The 21,188-nt window shown below is 48.0% G+C and overlaps 3 protein-coding genes; 1 reads left to right on the plus strand and 2 right to left on the minus strand.

The window, feature by feature from the left end:
* Nucleotides 1-651: 651 nt before the first annotated feature.
* Nucleotides 652-1,355, plus strand: GSTUM_00002093001 (uncharacterized protein). XM_002835953.2 has 1 exon: nucleotides 652-1,355. The coding sequence occupies exon 1, from the start codon at nucleotides 677-679 to the stop codon at nucleotides 1,253-1,255; it is 579 nt and encodes a 192-aa protein (XP_002835999.1). The 5' UTR covers nucleotides 652-676; the 3' UTR covers nucleotides 1,256-1,355.
* Nucleotides 1,356-13,292: 11,937 nt separating this feature from the next.
* Nucleotides 13,293-14,306, minus strand: GSTUM_00002094001 (uncharacterized protein; the record flags this gene model as incomplete). XM_002835954.2 has 3 exons in its annotated part: nucleotides 13,293-13,512; nucleotides 13,598-14,030; nucleotides 14,088-14,306. One exon carries the CDS (start codon nucleotides 14,304-14,306, stop codon nucleotides 14,124-14,126), a length of 183 nt encoding a protein of 60 aa, XP_002836000.1. The 3' UTR covers nucleotides 13,293-13,512; nucleotides 13,598-14,030; nucleotides 14,088-14,123.
* Nucleotides 14,307-15,376: 1,070 nt separating this feature from the next.
* On the minus strand, nucleotides 15,377-21,082 carry GSTUM_00002095001 (uncharacterized protein; the record flags this gene model as incomplete). XM_002835955.2 has 6 exons in its annotated part: nucleotides 20,612-21,082; nucleotides 19,508-20,548; nucleotides 19,185-19,216; nucleotides 18,920-19,133; nucleotides 15,545-18,870; nucleotides 15,377-15,487 (listed from the first exon to the last, which is right to left on the minus strand). The coding sequence occupies exons 1-6, from the start codon at nucleotides 20,997-20,999 to the stop codon at nucleotides 15,377-15,379; spliced, it is 5,112 nt and encodes a 1,703-aa protein (XP_002836001.1). The 5' UTR covers nucleotides 21,000-21,082.
* Nucleotides 21,083-21,188: the final 106 nt, after the last annotated feature.

The following is a 21,188-nucleotide window of genomic DNA, read 5'->3' on the forward strand; positions in this document are numbered from 1 at the left end:
AAAACGCAACGGTTTTATCCGTCTTATGCCTCTTGCTTTTGGCTAAGCCCACTCGAGTCCCGGAAACTACAAGCTGGCGGTTAGTGCCAGTTCGAGGTAATACCGGTATGTTATGTGGTCAGTGCAATCTAAATATGCTCGATGTAAGGGAGGACGCAAATTAAATTAACTGTCGGTTGCCCCCTGACATCCAGGACAGTAAGCGATAATTTACAAAATGTGGCTTGAAGGGAAGCCCCTTTACCACGGTTGGTTGTCACGCTCTGACCATTTTAGCTTATTCATATCCCTACAATCAGCCACACCGGCAATGGAAAATCCGGAGTATTGTTTTTCCTTCCGAGTTGCTGTTGAGCATTGCCTGATTGGACGAGAGACTGCGGTGGGGGAGGAGGGAAGGGCAGAGGACAAGGAGAGGGAAAGGAGAGAGGGAGAGGGAGTTGTAAAATACGGCATCATAGGTTGAAGAGCGAGAGATCGGCTTCCCTGGATACACTTTCCCTAACAACAACCAACATCGCTTGTAAGCTTGAATTCCCTCGCGTCTCTCCCTTCCTTCCTCCCTCACCTACTTTCCCCATCTCTTCTATCCACACCAACTACAACATCCATCTCGCCCATTTCTCTTGATACCCTCCCTCCACTTTACCACTCACTTATTCACACAAAAGCAAAAATGTACGACTGCCGAACACAAGGCGGCCACTTCTTCGTCTCCCAACCCTCTCTCCTAGCCCGCCATTGCAACCATTGCTCGAAATCAATGTCGCACCCCTACCGCTGCATACTCGAGAAATGCGGCTACCTCGCTTGCGAATACTGCTCGACGAGCATAAACGCCAATCTAAACGAATTCCACAAGTCGCGAGAATTAGCGAAAGCCAACGGGTTACCACTTCCTTCACCACCCTCAAGAAATTCCCCGCCCCCTGCCACCTCCCTCACGAGGGGTGATGACGGTGACGCCGTCGTTGGCCGGCCACGACGGGGGACCGTGGAGAGCGTTATTGGCGCAATTGGCTCCACGAATTTGGGGGGTGCAGAGGCGAGTAGTGATGGAGGTGCCGCGCTGGGAGTCGGGATTATTGAGGTAGACGATAACGTTCGGGATGAGGACTACGAGCCCCCAAAACGACCCTTCACCAGAAGCGCCGCTATGGCTGCGGCGTTAGCTGCTACACGACATGGATTGGGTCGAGCCAGGACGCGGAATCCCAACTTTCGGCCGGGGACGGGGGAAGGTGAGGGTGGTTAGCGTGCTGTCTATTATTTTCCGGTTGACAGTTGATTGATCATTGAGAGGTGCAGGATCGGCGGAGAAAGGAAGCTAACGGGGATGAACGATTGGCACTACCGTACCGGTATGGATGTTTACTCAGCATATGGGGCATTTTCCTTTTTCTGTCTACCTATTTCATTTTTCTACTACTTCATTTCATTGCACACTTGCGAATGATTTTTTCCTCTTTTTTTCTCTTCTCCCTTTCTCTTTCCCGCTCCTTTTGAACAATGTACCTCGTGCAGATTGTCAAATCATATATACCAATTTTTAGTTTGCTCCTTCTTTCGTTAGTGGAATTAGTCCAGTGCCACACATTCAATTATTGTTCCGCATCTTTGTCTCGATCGCTCGGTTGTTAGACTTGCAAGAACGGGTGGACCGTCATATCATACTACTCGATTAGTTCTTCTGCGTCGGGCCGAGCTTTCGCTAAACTTGTTTAGTGCGGGATTAACTTTACCCACCTATGAACCTGGCCTGGGATCGACTTGTGGTATTGTGACGTTTTTCCGGGTCTATAATTATCCTTTGCTACTACGGTTTCTACCCCGCCGCCAGAGATCACAATTTATATGATAGGCAGATGAGAGAAATAACATTGAGGGGTGGAGAATTTAATAAAACTTGGCGCTGCGGTCCTGCTTGAGATGATCTTTTTCGGTGAATATTCCGGGTCGCTGAGGAGATAAGCTCCGATACCATAGAGAGTAGATAGGATAAGCTAAATGTGGCTCTTACCATGACTTTAATATGTGAGGATGGAAATAATGAATCCTAGCTATTGCACAGAGAATGAATTGCCGGAACCGAAGAACAGAAGCCCATCTAACGTGCGACTCGTGGAAGCGCAACCCATCAGGCTATTCTGTTATATCGGTCGTTCACCATTATACTTACCATACTCCTCTCACAGAAGAATCACCTATATCAACTAGAACCATACACTACACAAACACCTATGAATACAGTACCAGTACCAGTACACTCTTCGACTAATCCCCAACACACAAGTTCGAATTCATCCCGAACACTCGCTTTTCACTTTTCCATGGTCTCCCTGAAATCTCTCAATACCACCTTCTTTCCCTGACGGCTAAACTGCTACAACATAATAAATCACCAAAACGATATTGCCGAACCTCCATCTTACCGTTTGGGCTCTAAACAATGCACACCGTACCAGACCCATCCGCAGAGGATACACAAATAGAAAAGCGCGACCAGGGACTAGTTACTGTGACCCCAGATTGTGATCTGAGCTCTCATTCCCATACGACTATTAGGATCTCCCAAATCTTTCGGAATGCGTTCGGAGGAGAGCGAGCAAGGAAGGTTTCCGTTCGGCTATTACCTACTCACTTCGCGGAAGCGGCCTTAGCCGTGATTTTGACTGTGGGGAGGGGATGGGTGAAAGGGCAACAACGCCACATATTGGCAGAAAAAGTGCAAAATCTCAATTCTACTCAGGGGTGGGGCGCAATAACGCCCGGCTTTCCCAATCACATCAGTCCAGATTGCCGCTGCTAAAGCGCCAGTTCTGTGCACCGCTCTCCCCGTTTACCGTTGGGAGATGTCCGAACCCCGAAGGTTGACTACTAGTATATACCGCAGGTTGTATTTTGCTCTTGTTGTGCAAGCTCCCTCCCTCCTATTTACCTGCGCAAAGAAATAGGCCAATCATAATCGAGATCTTAACCAACCTCAACACCATAAAATCATCACCGGTTCCAGTGGCAAATTGCCTTTGCCCCCAGTTAGCGACCAACATCCCCCCCTGAAATGGCTTCCCAGATGGAGGATGACACTAGGGACTCCCCTACACCTAGAAACTTTAGCCCATGGTACATTGAATTCGTTCAAGGTATCAGAAGCATGGTACCCAAGATGTCTCTGCCGGACGAATCTGCCCTCAGAGCAAAAATAATTAACCCTGAAGAATCCGAAATTTTGGATGGAGAACTCACGAACGTCACCATCCATTGCCGGAAGTTCTGGCAATTATCGGAGGCTTACAACAGCAGATCGCCGAGCTCAATAACATAGTCTCAGACCTTGCAATGACTGTGAAAACACTTTCAAACAACGCTAAAGACTTATCCACCAATGTGGCTGCAGTGGCGGCAAAGACCCAGACACAAGCCCCCAGCGCACCGAGACAACCGACACGCTCGTACGCGGAAGCGGCAACAGCCCCGAAGGAGGCACAACCACCAAAGACACCAACCAATGGTAGAAAAAGATCAGCTACCCAAGTACCCACACCACCCAAGAATCCTCGACAGAAGCAACAGAAAGAGGTCAGAGTAACCGAAGACGCGGAAAAGACTCAAACCACCAAGATCAACATTACCACCGCCTCAGCCCCGAAAAACATTACGATAGCTAAGAGGCGTATCTACGCCACTCGAGCCACACCAGCACTCCTGGCTGACTCATCCAAGTTGGAACCGAGAATCAGCATTGCAATCACTAAGGAACTACAGAAGTGTGGATGCTCTGCGCCCACCAACCTACAAATCCAAATAAACGCAACAAATGGAACAGTCTCTCTGACAACCCCACCCGGCACGGAGGTGACCGAATATGTTAACTACCTTGCACCGATGACGGCAGCCCTTACATCCGCCCTCCCCGAGAATGCAAAAGATTACAAAGAGTTTCGAAGAGTACCAACAGACACCCAGGGGGTAATCCATGGTATATCCCTCGAAGCTACCTCCAATGAGGATGACACGCTATACACCGTGATGAAAGAATCGCTGTTCGTCGGCCAACAAGCAAACATAAGCTCAGCAAGATTCCTACAGAAGGATGCTAAAATCAGACAAACGAAACATTATATGTCTGTAGTCGTATCCCTACCAACGGAAGACGTCGAGAGAATAACCCCTACCGTACTGGTCCATGGACGTCACAAGACCTCCGCTGTCATGTGGCACTCCAATCTAACCAAACAATGCAAGAAATGCTACCTCTACGGCCATCCAGAAGAAGGCTGTAAAACACGAAGGTATACCTGTCCAATCTGTGCCGGTGAACACAGACTTAAGGAGCACAAATGCGCGTCGCCGACCTGCCCCAAGAAAGGGGACAGGAAGATAGTCGCAGACTGTTGCCCTGTTATACCGTCCAAGTGCATAGCTTGCGGCGGGAATCACCCAGCATATCACGCTGACTGATCTGTCAAAATCAGGGTCAAAGTAGATGCCAAGGCTCACTACGACCAAAGGAGACTTTCCCGAACTCCGGAGGATATAGATACCATGAATTAAATATGGCTGAACTAACTGGTTCAACCGCTCACGCTCTTTTACAAAATTTATCTATAGTACAGCATAATTGCAGGGGAAGTAATTTGGTGTTTATAACTTTATTTTCACTCATTAGGAATAGAAATATTTCTTTTATTTGTTTGCAAGACATTTCTTTATTTCAAGGGGAACCCCTCAGGGCCTCCGGTTATCAATGTTTTACTTCTAATATTTTTGGTTTCAAGAAGAGGGTAGTGATTTATGTTAACTTTTCTTTGGCTGAAACTTTTAATTATTTATGTAGGTCCCCCGCTGTGGATATACTTCATTTGTTAGTATCAAGGAACGATGGAGGTAACACATTGGGTGGACATCAAAAATTTTCTTTAATAAATACTTACAACAGACAAGTGGATGGCAACAATACGGTTCCCCCACATGAACTCTTTACAAATAACCCGAATCCGACACTCGTGGTGGACGACCTGAACGTGCACACTATGTACACGGACCCTGAGAGAGACATGTCAAGTACCGAGTGAAGAAAGGGAGAACACTATTTCCGAGTAGCGAACCTGCATGGATATGCCATACTGAACGAACTCGGACTCTACACTAGGATACCAGATAATGACAACACTAGACCTTCAGTTATCGATTACTCGCTTTCGAATCACCAGATGGCTGATTATGTCAAAACCTGGAAAACCAATGTCCCACACACTGGATCCGACCACAGCGCCATTATTACGACGATTACATCAGAAATGTTCACTCCAACGAAGCCGTCTCTCAACTAGAACAAGATTGTTTGGAGAACCAAAGGGAAAACCAACGCGGTAATTGAAAAGGAACTGGCAACTCTGATGGAGGGAGGCTCAATGGAAGGACAAAGAAACACGTTCAAATGGACAAAACAGGAGGAACCTGAAAAGGCAACCGAAGACCTCGAGCACAACCTTGCACTTTTAGTCCATACGATAAGAAAATTAGCACCAATAAGGAGACCATGCAAATGGTACAAACCTTGGTGGACACCAGACCTAACACAGCTATGGAAGGATTTCACCGTTGCGATCAGACAAGCATGACGGGATCCCAACATGGCCGAGACAGCAAGACAAAACAAAAAGAGGTACCAGAACGAAGTCAAAAAGGCCAAGGTAGCACACTGGAGAAACTTTTTGGAAAATGCTAAGAAAAATGATGTTTGGACAGCTCACCAATTCACTAAGAAAAAACTAGGTTCAACAGTCCCCGGTGGCCAAAGTTACCAGGTCGCAGCCGCCTTGAACTCAGCTATAATGCAACATTTCTTCCTGCAAAACCCCAACCCAGTGGATGCTCAGGCACCGCTCTTTCGGGAATTGGAGGAGAAAGACAGGATCGACACATCTGAAGTGGCCCAGGCCCTTTGGAAATGCAGCAATACCTCAGCACCCGGACCAGACCAGGTTCCTTATGGCGTTTGGAAAGGGATACACGGAATTAATCACCATGTCATCCCTGCACTAATCAACCATATGCTTGAATGGTCAATACATTCGTCGTCCCTAAAAGACTCATTAGGGATACTACTACCCAAACTGGCGAAGGAAGACTATAATGCTTTTGCAAGCTACAGAGTTATAGCCCTCATGCAGACATTCTCCAAAATCGCGGAACGGATCATCAATCAACGACTCATCAAGTTTACCAAAGTGAACAGGTTGTACTCAATAAGGCAGACAGGTAGCCTGCCCCAGAGAGCTACTTTTGACGCCGGATTATCACTTAAACACTGGGTCCGGGAGGCACAATTGGCGGGATACAAGGCCAGCACTATGTTCCTAGACATCAAAGGAGGCTTTGACAATGTGGACCACGGCATTTTACTGCGGAGGCTGAGATCGAATAACACCCCTGAGTACATGCTCAGATGGATATCCAACTTCATATCATATAGACAATGCGGGATCATTTTCCCCGGGTCCCTGAGGACGATGAAAGGCGTCAACACCGGGATGCCCTAGGGATCTCCACTTTCCCCGATCCTCTTCTTAATCTATGTCGAACTGTTACACACGATAGTGGACCCGACTAGAGAATTCAGCACATCATATGTAGACGACATCCAGGTTACTGTCTGCTCCCACTCTTGGAAGACGAACACGAGACTATTGGAGGAGGCCTACGGCAGAATCAATGTGAAAGCGACCAAAATCAAACTCGGATTCTCGACACATAAAACGGATCTCATACACTGGAGGACATTGAGGGAACGAGCTGAAAAATGTGAACACCCGATAGTTATCGGCGAACAGTATATTGAGCCAGCTCCGAAATCAGTTAAGTGGCTAGGGTTCCACTTTGAACCAAACCTCAGTACATGGACACACTTCGACAAGAGACTGTCACTGGCGCAGGCAGCATTTGAAAGGATTAAAAGGCTGTCAACACCTGGTGGGAGACTTATACCGTATAGCGCCCGGAGGATGGCGAAGGCGATAGTAATCCCAACCCTCTTCTACGGCGCCGAGTTCCTCGAACCGAGCATTACCATGCGCAACAAGATGGAAGTATTTCTGAACCGCGTAAGGAGATGGATCATAACCTGTTTTTACACAACGAACACAAACGTACTCTCATCGGAAGCCTGTTTAATGTCTGCCGACCTGTACCTGGAACAGATTAGGGACATGGCCACCATCAGGTGGGCCACTGCACTGCCCACGAATAACATAGCCACAGCGATGTTTCCCCTTGGCTTCCCACTCTACGAAAGCTTTCGCTACCAATCTAACAGAAGAGCTGCCTTTTCTAAGGCCGGAGGAATGAAACCCAAGACTTGGAACTCGACATCATACACATCGGTGCAGAACATTCTACCCATTGATGATGTGGCTAGGCAGGTACGTTTGCTCTTTCCTACGTGGCCAGTTCCAAGAAAACCGAGTATATGGTCCCCACCTGACCTCGAAGAGTGCGAATACTATGACGACACAATCAAGGCGGTATGAGAGGCCATCTACGAGAAATGGAAACAGCTCAACTATCCCGAGTACTATGGTTACAGACCACCGTTCAGGACGTGTTGGCGTTTCATGACTAAAGGCAAATTTACTGCGGCCCGTCTGCATCAGATGAGGGTGGGTAAAAGTTACCTTAAGGCATACAAGGACTGGAGGGACCTGGAAGGGTCGACCATGTGCCCGAGATGTGAAGAAGGAGCAGAGACGTTTAAGCATGTTATCACTGACTGTCCAACCCTTGCCTCGGCAAGGTCTGGATACTCGGGACTTTTATTTGATATTTCCCCTGAGTCTTTGATTTGGAAGGAGAATAAAAAGAATTGGGAAAAGATGGAGTGTTTGATTTCATTTATTTCCTTGAATAAGATTAATTTTCCTGTTGAGACGGGGATTTTTCCCTTCACAAGGGCGACACAGGTTCAATCCTAAGAATTTGGTTTTGAGGGACTTTGTGCAGGGAATCCCGATTGTTGGGAAATTTTCACTTTGATTTTATATCTTATGATATTAGTAGCTAGTTGATGATTTATTTCTTATGTTTTGTTTTTGATTTGGAGGAAAAGGGGGGGGCTTTTATTTGCCATGGGATATTTCCCGAATGCAGCGGTTGGGCCATAGGTAGTGCTAGACATGTACCTAAAATCATACTACGGAATTAACAAAAAAAAAAAAAAAAAATTTGCTCTTGTTGTGGGGTTTTCAGTAGCATTTGCTTGGTTCCGAATCAGTCACTATCGGGGCTGGCGGGTAAATTTCAGAAGTCTGTTGCTAGGCAGAAGAGCTTGAATCTGGAGACCAGTAAACCAGGAAAACCACTCTATCGTACCCGTTTTTTCCATTCTCGGAATAGATTTGGAAGTGCCGGACTCATGAAACGTCACTCATATTATCGCTCAATCGTGCATCTTTCCCACCGCTGTGTTGCTATGATTAATAGCTTTACTCCGACGCTCGGACGTACCGCACGAACCGCCAGTGCCGCCGTCCGACATCAAACCGGCTGTTCTGAGGCGCTACGACCTGCATGCGCCGCGCAAGTCATCCATTTCGGTCCCGCGCTCCCCGCAGTCCCTCGGAAAACCGTGTGTGGTACTGCACCCGTGTCGATAGGAGTACCGGCTCCAACGGTACTCGAGTACATTCCGACAAAAACCAGAAGCCGCTAAAGAACCAGAAGCCGCTAAAGACGATACGTCTCCAGCTACAGTATGAGCTCAACGATATCCCAAATACTCGCACCTATAAGTAAAAAAAGCGGAAAACGACGAAAATACTTCTGGGGGTTTGATTGGAGCCTTTGTTGTTCAGAAGAGCCATATAATCTTGATTATTCTCTTCATACGGAGGGGGGAGGAAAACCAATGCTTATATAAAAAAGAAAAAAGAAAATAAGCATTCTGTCAACTACTTTCACCACAACAAAGAGAGAAAGAAAGAATAAAGAATTCGCCCTTAAAGCGGCTCGGGCCTTTCTTCCACCTTACATGGCGCACAAGACGAAACCTCTTGGAAGCACCTTTAACAACAGCTTTCAGTGTGCTTGGCCGATTGAGCAACTGTGTTTCTGACAATTCGTTCTACATTTTCAGATTTTTTTTTTTTTTTACCGCAGGCTGTATATGGAGCGGTACGTCAAGGCGAAGGGATTATTTTTCCCACGCAATATAAAGGACAGCAGGGGCTTCTGACAACTGACGCAGTTTGTCGTATTGAAAGAGACTCCCGGGATATTACTCCCCCTGTCTTTAGCAGCTCTAGCATAGGCTTCGCGACGCCCGAAGGGGACGGATGGGGAGACTTAATCCGCCCCCTCCTACCCTCGGACGCCCGGGCTGTCCCATTAGGAATAGTTTTAGGTATCGCTCGCGATCGACATATCATGCACCATATGATTTTGGGCCGCCACACAACATTAGGCACAGCATCACAACCACCGAGGGATAATTTTCCAGGATAGCGGCGCCGGGGGTCACACGAGGCGAGGGGCTTGACGATCTTTGGGACCCATAGCTCCGGGCTTCCTCAAAATGGGAAGGGAGGAAAAAACCTCTCAACGTTCACGGCTAGTCATGTTCTGTATTCCCCCTGGTGGGAAGCAAGAGCGAGAGTAGGTGATGCTGTAAGTTTAGAGAAACCGGTAAGGTTTAAGCAAACCACTAAACTACTCGAGGGTGGGCAATACGGTCAGTGGTAAATCGGAATCCGACTCCCCGCCGCCTACTCTCCAACTTCCACAACAAGGTCCAGTCATTACTGCTATATCTTCTCCTTCCCATACGATCTATGGCAAATCATTTTCACTCCGCGGTCTCAACGGGCACAAGATGTCAAACCGGATGTACGACTGATTTCCGGAGCCTCCGAACCTGAGCGTCATGCCGAAGGATATATATATATGCAAAGTTCGGGGGGGGGGGGTACATTTGGCGCGTTATTCTTGCTGCTGGCTGGCTTGGAGGATAAAGTTGAGATGCTCAACGTCACGAGTTCCACCAGTAGAGACAAGAGGCCCAACTGCCACCCAAGGCTTTCTAGTGGGATCTCCGGTGCGAGGGATATTTCGTGGGTTTGGGGGGGTATGCGTGGTATCAGCGTGCGTTGTGGTCAGTTTTCTGCGTAAACCTCTCTATATCTGCATATCAGGCTGTATGGGGGTGCATTTATGATAGCTCTCTCTGCTCGGCTACTTGGACAAGTGGTTGATTAGCGGTCCCAATAACCCAATTGCAGGAACCCACTACCACCGCCCAGCGAGAGATGGGGTAGTATTTCTGGCGTATTTCAGGGTTGATTGCTCGGGAGGCCCATCGCCAATGATTACTCGTACCACTTGCTAAATCAGGCATTTGTCCGCCGCACAGAGCACTCCTTTCAAACGTTGATTCTTTGCATCACCAGTACTTTCGCTCTTAACCTCCCCAAAATTGGCTTGCTCTTGAGTGACTCAATCTCTTGGTCCGACCTCACCACCGGCTCTTTTAACCGTCCGACACCAGGATACGCAACAGAATCGAACAAAATGAAATGTACGATAATATTTGTAGGTACTGACAACTAGAGAAAAGTACAACTTCACCGATACTGGCTTTCTTGAAAGTTTGCTGTCATTTCTGCACCACTAGGTTGTAACTGTTTAAAGAGTGCCGAAGAAGAAAAAAACCTATTCCAAAGAGCGGTCATGGTTCAGTGCGTGAGATTGAGGCCCGCATCGATAGTGTATCAAACCTGCCCCCGTCATCGGTGGTATTTTCTCTCTCCCACCCCCGTCCAGAGGCGTCCCCGCATGGGACGTGTATTGGTGAATTCGTTCCGCCAGCATGCGGTCGGGGATGAGGAATTTTGAAAAAGGGCTGAAGCGATGAATAAGCAGGTTGTGCCAGAGTCTAGAGCTTCGTCTACCCCGAGCAGACACTGCCAGAACTCGTACTCCCCCATGCGGTTTTTTAGGTCCCTCGTATCGTTTCCGAAAGAATCCCGCTTGTTTCACTAGTACTTGGAACGTTTCCACCGCAAGAGGTTTCGCGTATCCGACTCTTTCGCGGGTGGGGGGGAATTGCACATCGATTCTTGGGGTTAGCACTAAACGCTCCATACCGAAGCGGAATCCTACAATACGTGTCGCTCAACTAGAGTTGGTGTTCAATGACAGGAATGGGGGGAAATCTCAAGACTACACTACTCTACTCGAGTACAGAAAAATTAATAATTTCTTTTTACAAATGATATGTATGATGATAATATTATGATACTTTTTAAGCAGTCGGCCCGAAATCGAGTACCACCTCATGATGTCAGTCAAACTTTACACAGGCACAGCCAACTTACCTTATCCCCAGAAAGCGGACAGCTTTTTTCCAACGCACCAAGTTACTCTCCCCGCATACGCAATGTTTTTTTCTTTTTTGTTCAAAGGATCGAAGGTGGGCATTACCCATTCAATACGGATAGCTTAGGAGAACTTGAATAAACGGAACTTAGTTCTAGGACGTTGGACCTCTCACCCACCCAGGTTCTCAAGGTTTCATATGAAGCCTTTTCCTACCTTATATATCCCGGAGAGCAAAGGGTTTCTTTCTTCTTTTGGAGTGCTTTTTTGCGCCCCCTCTTTCACCAGAAGGTTCGGGTCCGGACTGCTCTGGCATTGGTTCCATTTGTCATATCATAACTTATTCATTCTATTTCCCACGCTATCCATCTAGACTATATCCACCGTATTATTACGCGCGAGTGTGATTCCTAACGGAAGCTCAAAACACACCCACACACTATACTCGAGTAGGACTTCTCTCACCGACAACGGTTTTTCGTCATTATGCTGGGGGGCTTTTTCTTTTTTGTTCCCTCGCGTACTAGTCTGCATAGATAGCCACGGAGGAGGATGCGGGATCCGGGATGTGGTGGCGCAGTACTACCGTAATCATAACTCAATGGGTTCACGGGTATCATACCTTATATATTACAAGTTTATTATAATTATGGAATTCGGGAGAATCCCCATACACGAGTGACCTTAGTCGTACCGTAAAACAGTATAAATTATATCGGTGGTGTCTCGTTACCGGCGATTCATAGCTTCCTTTCTTCGTGGCCGCGTCCGTACGGGTACGATATGATGCTCCGCCGTTCCGCCATCTCGTACCAGACAGGTAAATATAGTACCGAACTAGCCCTGGCGCATAACTATCATATCATACCCGGCCGGTTTCCGGCCAGTCCAGGCTCCGCAGTCTAGCGGGTGCTACAGAGGGTAAAACCTGCAGTGCCTTATCGGGATTACTGTCATAATTATGATATCATGACATTATGATACCTACAGCAACAATTACGGAGGTATCATACAGCCCATAAGTTTTGTACAGTACTCGTACATTCCGCTAGGAGGGATGCTGCGCTAGAAGTGCTAGCGCAGCGAATTTGGTACTCTAGTGCGAGGCGTAGTGAACCGAGTACTGTACTCGTATGGTGGAGTGAGTCGTTAGTGAAAGTTTTTTTTCTTCTTCTCCCTCTTTTTCATAGAACTGCCATTTACGGTAACTGAGTGGTCACTCCTGTGCGAGTACTGTACCGCACTCGTACTGGTGAATTAATGATCCATAGTTATCGACAAAACTACCCGAGATCCACCATAAGTTACCCGATTCAATTTGCTGATACTGCTAGAGCGGCAACCCTTGCTAGCGGAATGTACAGTACAAAACATAGGCTGTCCTCCGTATTCGAGTAGGGTCGACAACAGTGCACTCAATGTCTACTATGGTATCATACAATAAGTTACTTTTTTTCTTCACCATTTGAGAGCGACCACCTTTTACAAAGGCGGCTTCTCCCATGCCCTTTACCCCCCCCCCCCCCAGTCCAGTGCCAACTGCGTATTCTCATTGTATGATACTCAGTTTCTACAGACAAATCATGGAATGGAGTAGAATCCCGGAGGAAGGCACCAACAAACGGACAAACCACTATTACTCTCCAGCCCAGAGCCCACATCGGTAACGAGCTCTGTAATGCCCACTCGAGATTTAAGTACTCGAGTATACTGTACTTGGTTCACTGCGCCTCGCGCTACTGGGCCAAATTCACTCCGCCAAAAGTGCTAGCGAAACATCCCCTACAAGGGGGCAGTACCTCCGGATGGGCGCATTTTATCTTTACTTTCAATTAATATAGTTGATATTATTTGTTCAGAGACAGGAATCAACTGTATTACAGAAGTGCGAACTCGATATTACCTGCTCTCATTTGCCTCGCTCTAATAACGCCAGTAGTGGCGTTCCTTGTATTAGTCTATGTGACACAGCCCAATACTACTCTCTGCCATTATCGTTCCTCACCAACCCCCGCTCCTCACGCGGGCTTTAATACCAGATCAATAATCGGGTACCCCTGCCCTATCCCTATTCCACTGCCATGTTTGTATAGCAACGTTCAGCATCCAGATGCCATCCACGAGCAAGACTATTTCCTTTATCTGAATTCGAGTGTTAGTCAAGGCAAACCCGCATGGTTATTGAATATAATCTGATGGATGTGGGCAGGGGGGGGATTGTCATTACCATTGGGGCTTTAGATTGAGATCGTATGGATAGACGAAAGATATCGTTGTGTAGGTCCTGGGGCGCGCTGGTGGCAAGGCAGTTGAACACAACGAAGACTTATATAGTTTCGACCCGGCCATTATCACAAGCAAGGCGTCAGAGCTACCGCATCCCCGTAATATCGGGTGGCTCACAGTGGGGTCAACCTAAGTTCCTTCCGCTAAGTCCTACTCGTATTGGGAGTCTATCATCCGAAAAGTTGATCGCCGCACCAGAGTTAAGGGCACGGCGCGTCAAGCCCGTGTTTTTCTTTCCCTCTTCGTCCGTCCTAGACGACCCGGTCTTTTGTGGTCCGTACCCGTCCTTTCCGGATACAACTGCCCCAGCCGGCACCGCCGGTGTTCCTCCATGGAGGTTTCGGTATCATACGTAGAGAGGTTTTCGTGTAGGGCTGCCCATTCGGTATGACAAGTTAGTCGGCTGGAATCCCAACAGCAACTCCAAGTACCTTAACGCCATTGTGACCCCCCCTACCCCCCACAGCCTAACCACTTGCTGACTTGACTGTCATCCTTACTCGTAATCTGTCACCGCAGTTGCCAGGTTGTAGACTCCAAGGCCGGCCCCCGCTGGTCGGGGGGAATCGGAATTGGGGTGAACGTGTAAGGTACGATACTCGAGTGGGTATTTGGGATGCTACGTAGCTTCCGGAGAGCAGTACGGGCATGCGGTGTTGCGCGACCGCGAGCTCGGCGAAATATTGTAATGGGGAGGTTCGATGTTCTCAGTGCAACTCAAACCGAGCACACAACATACTGCACGAATACAGGCGTACCGCTTTGAATGTCACCTGTACTCGTACTCGAGTATGATATAAACTGCCACTATGACAAGTGTGTCAGCTGACTTTTCCACGCATTCTAGATGCCATCATCTTGGCCGGAAAGGAATAGGAAGGTCGGCACTACAGTACGAGCATTACAGTACTGTAGTATGAAAAATATATTGCTTTTTACCTTTTTCTGTCTAGCACTACGGACAAAGTACTGTACTGTACTGTACCTCTGGACCTGGTATGCTGAATACCTGCTTGCCAAAAGGTTTTACAATGTATCGTATTTTCCAGGAAATACGCCTCTATCGAAACACCTGTACGATAGTCTACCTTCCATCTCCCGAGAACTTCGAACCTCCCTATTGTGTCGTATTGAACCGGGAGGTAGAAATGCGATGACGTCCTTCAGCCGTATTAGTGATGTCGGATTAAGCACTGCGCGGGCTCAGGGCTCAGCTGTGTTTTTCTTTTTTAGAAATCTCACTCACAAATTAAGCCCCGCCAAGCGACGCCTTTTGTACTCGTACTCGCAAATTTCACAATTGTCCCGACACCTTATGCCAAGGCTCACCAAAGCCCAGAACCTTGGCGCCAAGGCGTCCAGATATCTTTGGAACTCAAGAGTACCATACCCAACCAACGCGCGTTAGTACGATACTGGTACTTGCGCTACCGCTGCCTAAGCGTTGTCCCCAGCACCCACAGATATCGCAAAAGTTCCGGAAGAAGCGGGACATCAGATAGACTTTTTGATATTAGCAAGAAAATACCTATGATAAGAGAGCTCTATTTTAATATCCCCGGTGAATACCCATTCCCATTGACAAGTTTACCGCCCCATGCATCCCATACAAAGAGAATCATTACACACACTGGTATTCGTAATCATGATAAAATTAGGAAATAAAATTAGGAAAGGAAATAGCGAAACAAAATCAAGAAACCGAAGAAACCCCATGCATCTAGAAGCTCGACACTGCGATCGCGATTGCCTGCGCATCGCTATGACTGATCGATACTTGAACCCCCTTCACACCAGCCTTTTCGGCTGCTTCCTTGGCGTCGCCATGCAACTGTAGGTGAATTAGCGATGAAGCGTGAAATAGGGTGGGAAAAGGCTAAAAACATACCACAACAATTGGTGCACCCTTGTCATCACTGAGGATCTCAATGTCCTTCAACGGAGCACCAGCACCCTTGCTGGAAACTCCTAACGCCTTGAACACACTCTCCTTAGCACTCCATCTACCTGCGAAACTAGCTTGTGGGCTGGGAGCCTTTCGGCAGTACTCCTGCTCGGCTGGGGTGAAGTTGCGTTCGATGAAGTTCTCATTATCAATATTGATGCTGGAGATTAGCTCAACGTCTACCCCAATCTTACTATTTTCGCCGGCAGTTGCTGATGCTAGATGTTCCACGAGCTTTCTGGTGTTCTCTACCGAAGGATCAGGCCGCTTCTTCTGGATCTGGGCAGGGTAGGTATAGCTGTTGGTCTTTCTGTCCGCTTGTACACGGGCAAGAGGGTCAAGCAGGACTTGAGATTCCTGATCTGGGGAATACGGAGGATCGTTCTTGGCCTGGAACAGATTATTCTCCACCAAGGAAGTATGATAGTATCGGTAAGCTTTCTTGTACCGGGAATTGACCTTGGCACGATAGGTTTCGTAAGTTTGCTCATCCAAGATGGCGAAGAGATATTTGGGGTGAACGCCGATGGCTTGGGCACCCTTTTGACCGAAACCAAACGAAGTGACCGAAAATGCCTTGACACCATCGGTTTGGATGCTACGGCTTGGGTACACGATGTAATCAAATTGTTCAAGACTTTTGTCGACGTTGTCCGCATTTCGGTTACCGGGAACAAGGCCCGAGTTCAAGACCTGTATGGCTCCGTTCATCATCCAAGCGCCGGCGGCACCCTTGGGATGTCCGGTGAGGTATTTCTGGAAAATACCGAGGACTGCATTACCCTTATGCCGGCCAAGATGCATCATCATCTTGTTAATCGCATCAGACTCATTCTTATCATTTGCCTTCGTACTGGTTCCGTGGAAAGAAGCAACGCCCAAGTCATCAATGGTTAAGCCCCACACGGCCAAGGCTCCTCTCAATGGTGCAATACGAGGATCCTGCTTCCAGAAGTCGTTGCCCCAGGCATTGAGGGCTTCTCGTTCCTGTCTTTGCGATTCTCGCTCGATATGGCCGGCACGGTCTTGCATATACTCGTTCTCGTCAAAGTCAACTTTCTCAGCCTTCATCGCCGCAACCTCCTCCTGAAGGTATAGGAGCTCGCTCTCAGTCCATTGCTTGATCTGGGATTTTCTGAGTTCGAGCTGTCTCCGTCTGTACTTAATGTTGAGGAGTGGGCTCGGAAATCTGCTGCTAGTTTCGCGTGCGGTGGTAAGGATACCCTGTCCGGGTGCGGGGATACTCCTTCCAATCTTATCAGTGGCGGTAGCGGTAAGAGCAACAATACCGTAAATAGGAACACCCATCTCCAAAGCAAGCTTTGCTGTCATGATAAGTTGGACACCACATCCTTGAGATTCCATGAAGCCGCTACGCGTAGTGGTTGTAGGTCTGGACATTTCTTGAGGAGTTCTTCCATGCAGCAGCTCCTCCTCGGCGTTGCTGGTTGCCTTCATATTGGCGAACTCGTAGGAGCCTTCCTCCTGGAAATCATCGAAGCCACCAACAAAGCACACTCTGGCCTTGCCTTCAACGATCGTCTCATAACCGATATCAAGCGACTCAACAGCCGTGGCACATGCACCTACGGGTGTTTTGATGGGACCGGTGGAAGAAAGGAGCAACATGTTGACCCATGCAGACATGGTATTGATGAAGGATTCCTGAAGAACGTCCTTCTGGATAGGCCTGTCCATATGCCTATCCTTGTACATTCCTCTCAGCGCGGTCATACCGCCAACACCAGAGCCGACACAGTTTCCAACCTCCGATAAATGAACATATTTGTAGAACTCGTAAGGGTCGGTGATACCTGCGGCCAAGAGCGATTCGACAACGCATACCAAGAGGTAAAGAGTGACCGGGTCAACCTGATCGATAATGTCATCGGGGATTCCGTACTTCTTCGCATCCCACCCAGTTGGAATTTGGCCCGCCACAAGACGATCAAACTTCAAGGCTTTCGGGATGAACAGGATAGCACCCTTCTTGACACGAACAGTGTACTCTCCAGAGTCCGCGATCTCAAATATCTCGACCTTATCGCCATGGTGCCTCTTGAATTCCTCGGCAGTCTCTTTGCTAGCTTCGAACTGTTCCAGATCATGCTCAATCACGACCTCTTGGAGAAGCTCCTTCTTCTTCGGATCGTAGCCGTTGAATAAATCACTCTCGATGAGTCGGATGCCGGAATGCTCCAGGATGTATCTCTCGTACTTGGGCTTTATATCTTTATCCTCAACGGGTTCGCCGGTCTTGACATCAACCCAACCAGTGTACTGGTTACCCTTGATAGGCCCCTTAAAATGCCTAATAAGGCCCATGATCCAGGCCATTTCAATGCACCCCTCAAGCGAAAATTTGCCGTATGCCTCCATCTCCCATCGAGTACGGGAGTTACCCCATGGCCCAACTTCGGCAAAACCGGTAATAACAACCACCTTTTCAAGGTCAACCATTCCACGTAGGTTTTGTGCCAGTGGCTCAACCTCCTTTTTGTAGTCAGGTAGTTCGGGAAATTCAAATTTCATGTTGGCACGGGGTTGGATGGTAACTTTTTGATAAAGTTTCTCTGAAACTTCGCCGTTGACGATCTTATGCTCTATAGAAGTTTCCGCCGTAACCACTTTACGAACTTCACAAGTTTCTAAGAGGTTTTGCCTGAGTTGGGCGCAGACATCCTTCAGATTAGGGATATATTGGAAGCCACCATTAAGATCGGCGAACACAGGCTCAATTTGGCAGATATCGACAATCGCAGGCGCCATAAGACCAAGAAGATTAAAGGCCATCTCCTGCTGAGAAAATGTGCGTACACCCAACTTCTCAACACCCTCGGCGATGGAATTATTCGCTCCCATAAGACCGGTACCGCGGGTCCAGCCGATGATAGCGCCACAGATGGTAAGGTAGCTTCCCCAAGACTCCGAATGCCATCTTTGGAACAACGCCTCTAGGGCCGATTTGGATTCGGAATAGAGACCGTCGTTACCGAATGTGCCATGATTGGGAGATAGAGGTAGGATAACTTGGGCGGGGCGTGTTTCGAAGCCACGGGAAGCTTTATTGGTCTTAACCATGCCAAGGAGACGGAGCAAATTGGTTAACATGATGCGATGGGCGAGCTCTGACTTGGAGTCAATTCCATCAATTTCACGGCCGTTTTCGGAAATGGCAGCGAAAGGAACGACATAGTCGAGATCCCAACCAAGGCCGTTCTTCTCATCATAGATGTAATTAACAAGGGCCTCGACATCCTGTTTGCTTCCTGTGAATTCATTAGTTTTAGAATATAAATCATAGTACGAAATGCGTACCTTGGTTGAACGGCACAACAATCAGCTGAGAGCCACGTGATCCAAACTTGGAGTACATGGCCTGGTAATATTCCGTTACCTCACGCGAGAATCGACTAGTAGTAACGACAACCCTGGCGCCACCACTAATGAGGCCCTGCAGAACATCCGCTCCGATAGATCCGGCACCGGCACCAGTCATCAAAACATTTCTGTTTTCAAAAGTGACACCAGACTGAAAGTATGTTAGTAAAGCTGTGTAGTCAATCGTACAAATAATGCTTACCTGGGCGGCTTGTTCCAAACAATCCAAATACACTCCAGTCAATTTCTTAGAGTATTCCCATCCATTGTCCTCCTTTCTCTTCAAATGGAGGAATGGAATGCACTCGACGCGACCCTTTCCAGGGGATTGCGCCTTTTTGCCTCCAATTTTTTTGTTTGTCTTTGAATCCTCTGCAAACATCTGAGCTTCATTCATGGCCAAACTGCGGAAGATATTCGCATAGAGGGTCTTGATTTGCAGCTGAGCCGATTTAGAAAGCTTGTGTTGTTGCTTGATGAGCTTGTAGACCTTGGCTAAATCGTTCTGAACTTTAGTTCGGTTACCATATTCAGTAAGCTTTCCTCCGGCGGCCATTTCTTTGACATAGTGTTCAAGTTTCCGAACGGCCGGCCGCGGTACTTCAGAATACTTCATATTACCCTTGGCATCAATTGTGGTCTGCGGCGCGGTTGGATACTGAACATCTTTGTACACCGGAGCTGTCCCAAGAACTTCCTGGCAGTTAGCAATAAGCTGATAACCGAGATCCTTCGCTAGGCGATATGTTTCACCACGCTCGGCCGGACAATTGTCGATATGATATTGCATGAACTCCACCAGAGTGGGGTTTGATCGGTTCATAATTCGAATGCATTGCGAGACAATCTCTCGATCCACAAGCCTGAGGCGACCGAAGATAATGTCAAAGTACATGTTAAGCGCATCCTGTCGAGCCCAATTCCATGACGAGTCATAAACTCTAACCTTCAACGGGGAGAAGGATGGCTCAATACCGAAGGCGTAGAAGTCTCCGTGTTCAACGTTCCACAAATCGATCTGTGCCTGGAGAAGCTTGTTGGCCTCTTGTGACCCCACAAACGCCTTCTCACCTGATCGGAGATCCATTTTAAGATATCGGGCAAGCAGCTCCAATTGCTGTTTGAAAAGAGCTCGCTGGTCTTTGGTCAGGGCATCAATTGCCGCAGGATCCATCATCATTCCACCAGAAGCACCAGCCGCAGCACCTCCAGCAGCAGGACCTGAGAGTGATATCCCAGCGCTAGCAGCGTACTTTGTTACAACATCATCTAGGAATGCCTTTGCATCACCCTCGCTTCCTAGCCTCGCTGGGGGCTCCATTGTTATAGCCAGCATCAAGGCGCTATCCTGTCGGCCAGACTGTAGACCGTAGCGATCGGTAAGGTACTTTCTTGCTGTGGTAATATTAAAACCACCGGGCATCTTAGAGGAGATCATGCGGGCAACCATAGAGCTAGATTGCTTGCCGAGCTGCCCATTGAAGGTTGCCTGCATGGCAACTCCCAGCTCGTCGAGAGGCGTGTCTTCCGGTTTTTCGGGTGTGTTTCCGAACTCCTTTTGTAAATCTGAACTTCTGTTTCGTTAGTACAACTAAGAAATGGAAACTGCGGTGATGGAAGGGAATTGACCTCCGAGAATCTCATTCTGCAATGTACTCTTTCCGTTTACTAGATCTTTGATGGCTTTCGATAATGGAATTTCGGAAAGCTGTTTCTTCAACTTCTGGGCAATGAGAGATCGAACAATGTCTACAGCTTGAACTGGCTCATCTGCAACTGCCACTGCCGGACCGGTTGAAGCTGGTGGAGCCACTGCGACAGGAGAAGCACCTGCCGCAGGCGCAGGAGAGACCGAAGGGGCTGATGAAGCTTCTGTTGGCTTCTCTTCCTCCTCCTCAACAGGCTCAACATCGTAGTAAATCTCTTTAGCATCTTTATTGTAGCAAAGAATCTGACGCTGAAGCGATTGAGCAGCATCGTAGGCTTCGTATTTGGCGGCTAGGGTACGTCGGGCCATTCCACCCAGGGTATCTGATGGACCGACCTCAACTAGGCGTTCGGCGGCATGTTGCGATAGAATTACATCTTGGGTTTCAATCCTGAAGCATTAGAGCAATTAGCAACAATTACAAAATTTGAAAACAAATGAGTACGGGAATTCAAACCATTCAAAGAAACATCGGCAGCAATCAGTGAGAATACTTCG

This window comes from Tuber melanosporum, assembly GCF_000151645.1.
Source record: "Tuber melanosporum whole genome shotgun sequence assembly, scaffold_121, strain Mel28".
Taxonomy (NCBI): domain Eukaryota; kingdom Fungi; phylum Ascomycota; class Pezizomycetes; order Pezizales; family Tuberaceae; genus Tuber; species Tuber melanosporum.

What these genes read in the sequence shown, in the direction of transcription:
- GSTUM_00002093001 (XM_002835953.2), top strand. Translation starts at nt 677, where the DNA reads ATGTACGACTGCCGAACACAAGGCGGCCACTTCTTCGTCTCCCAACCC.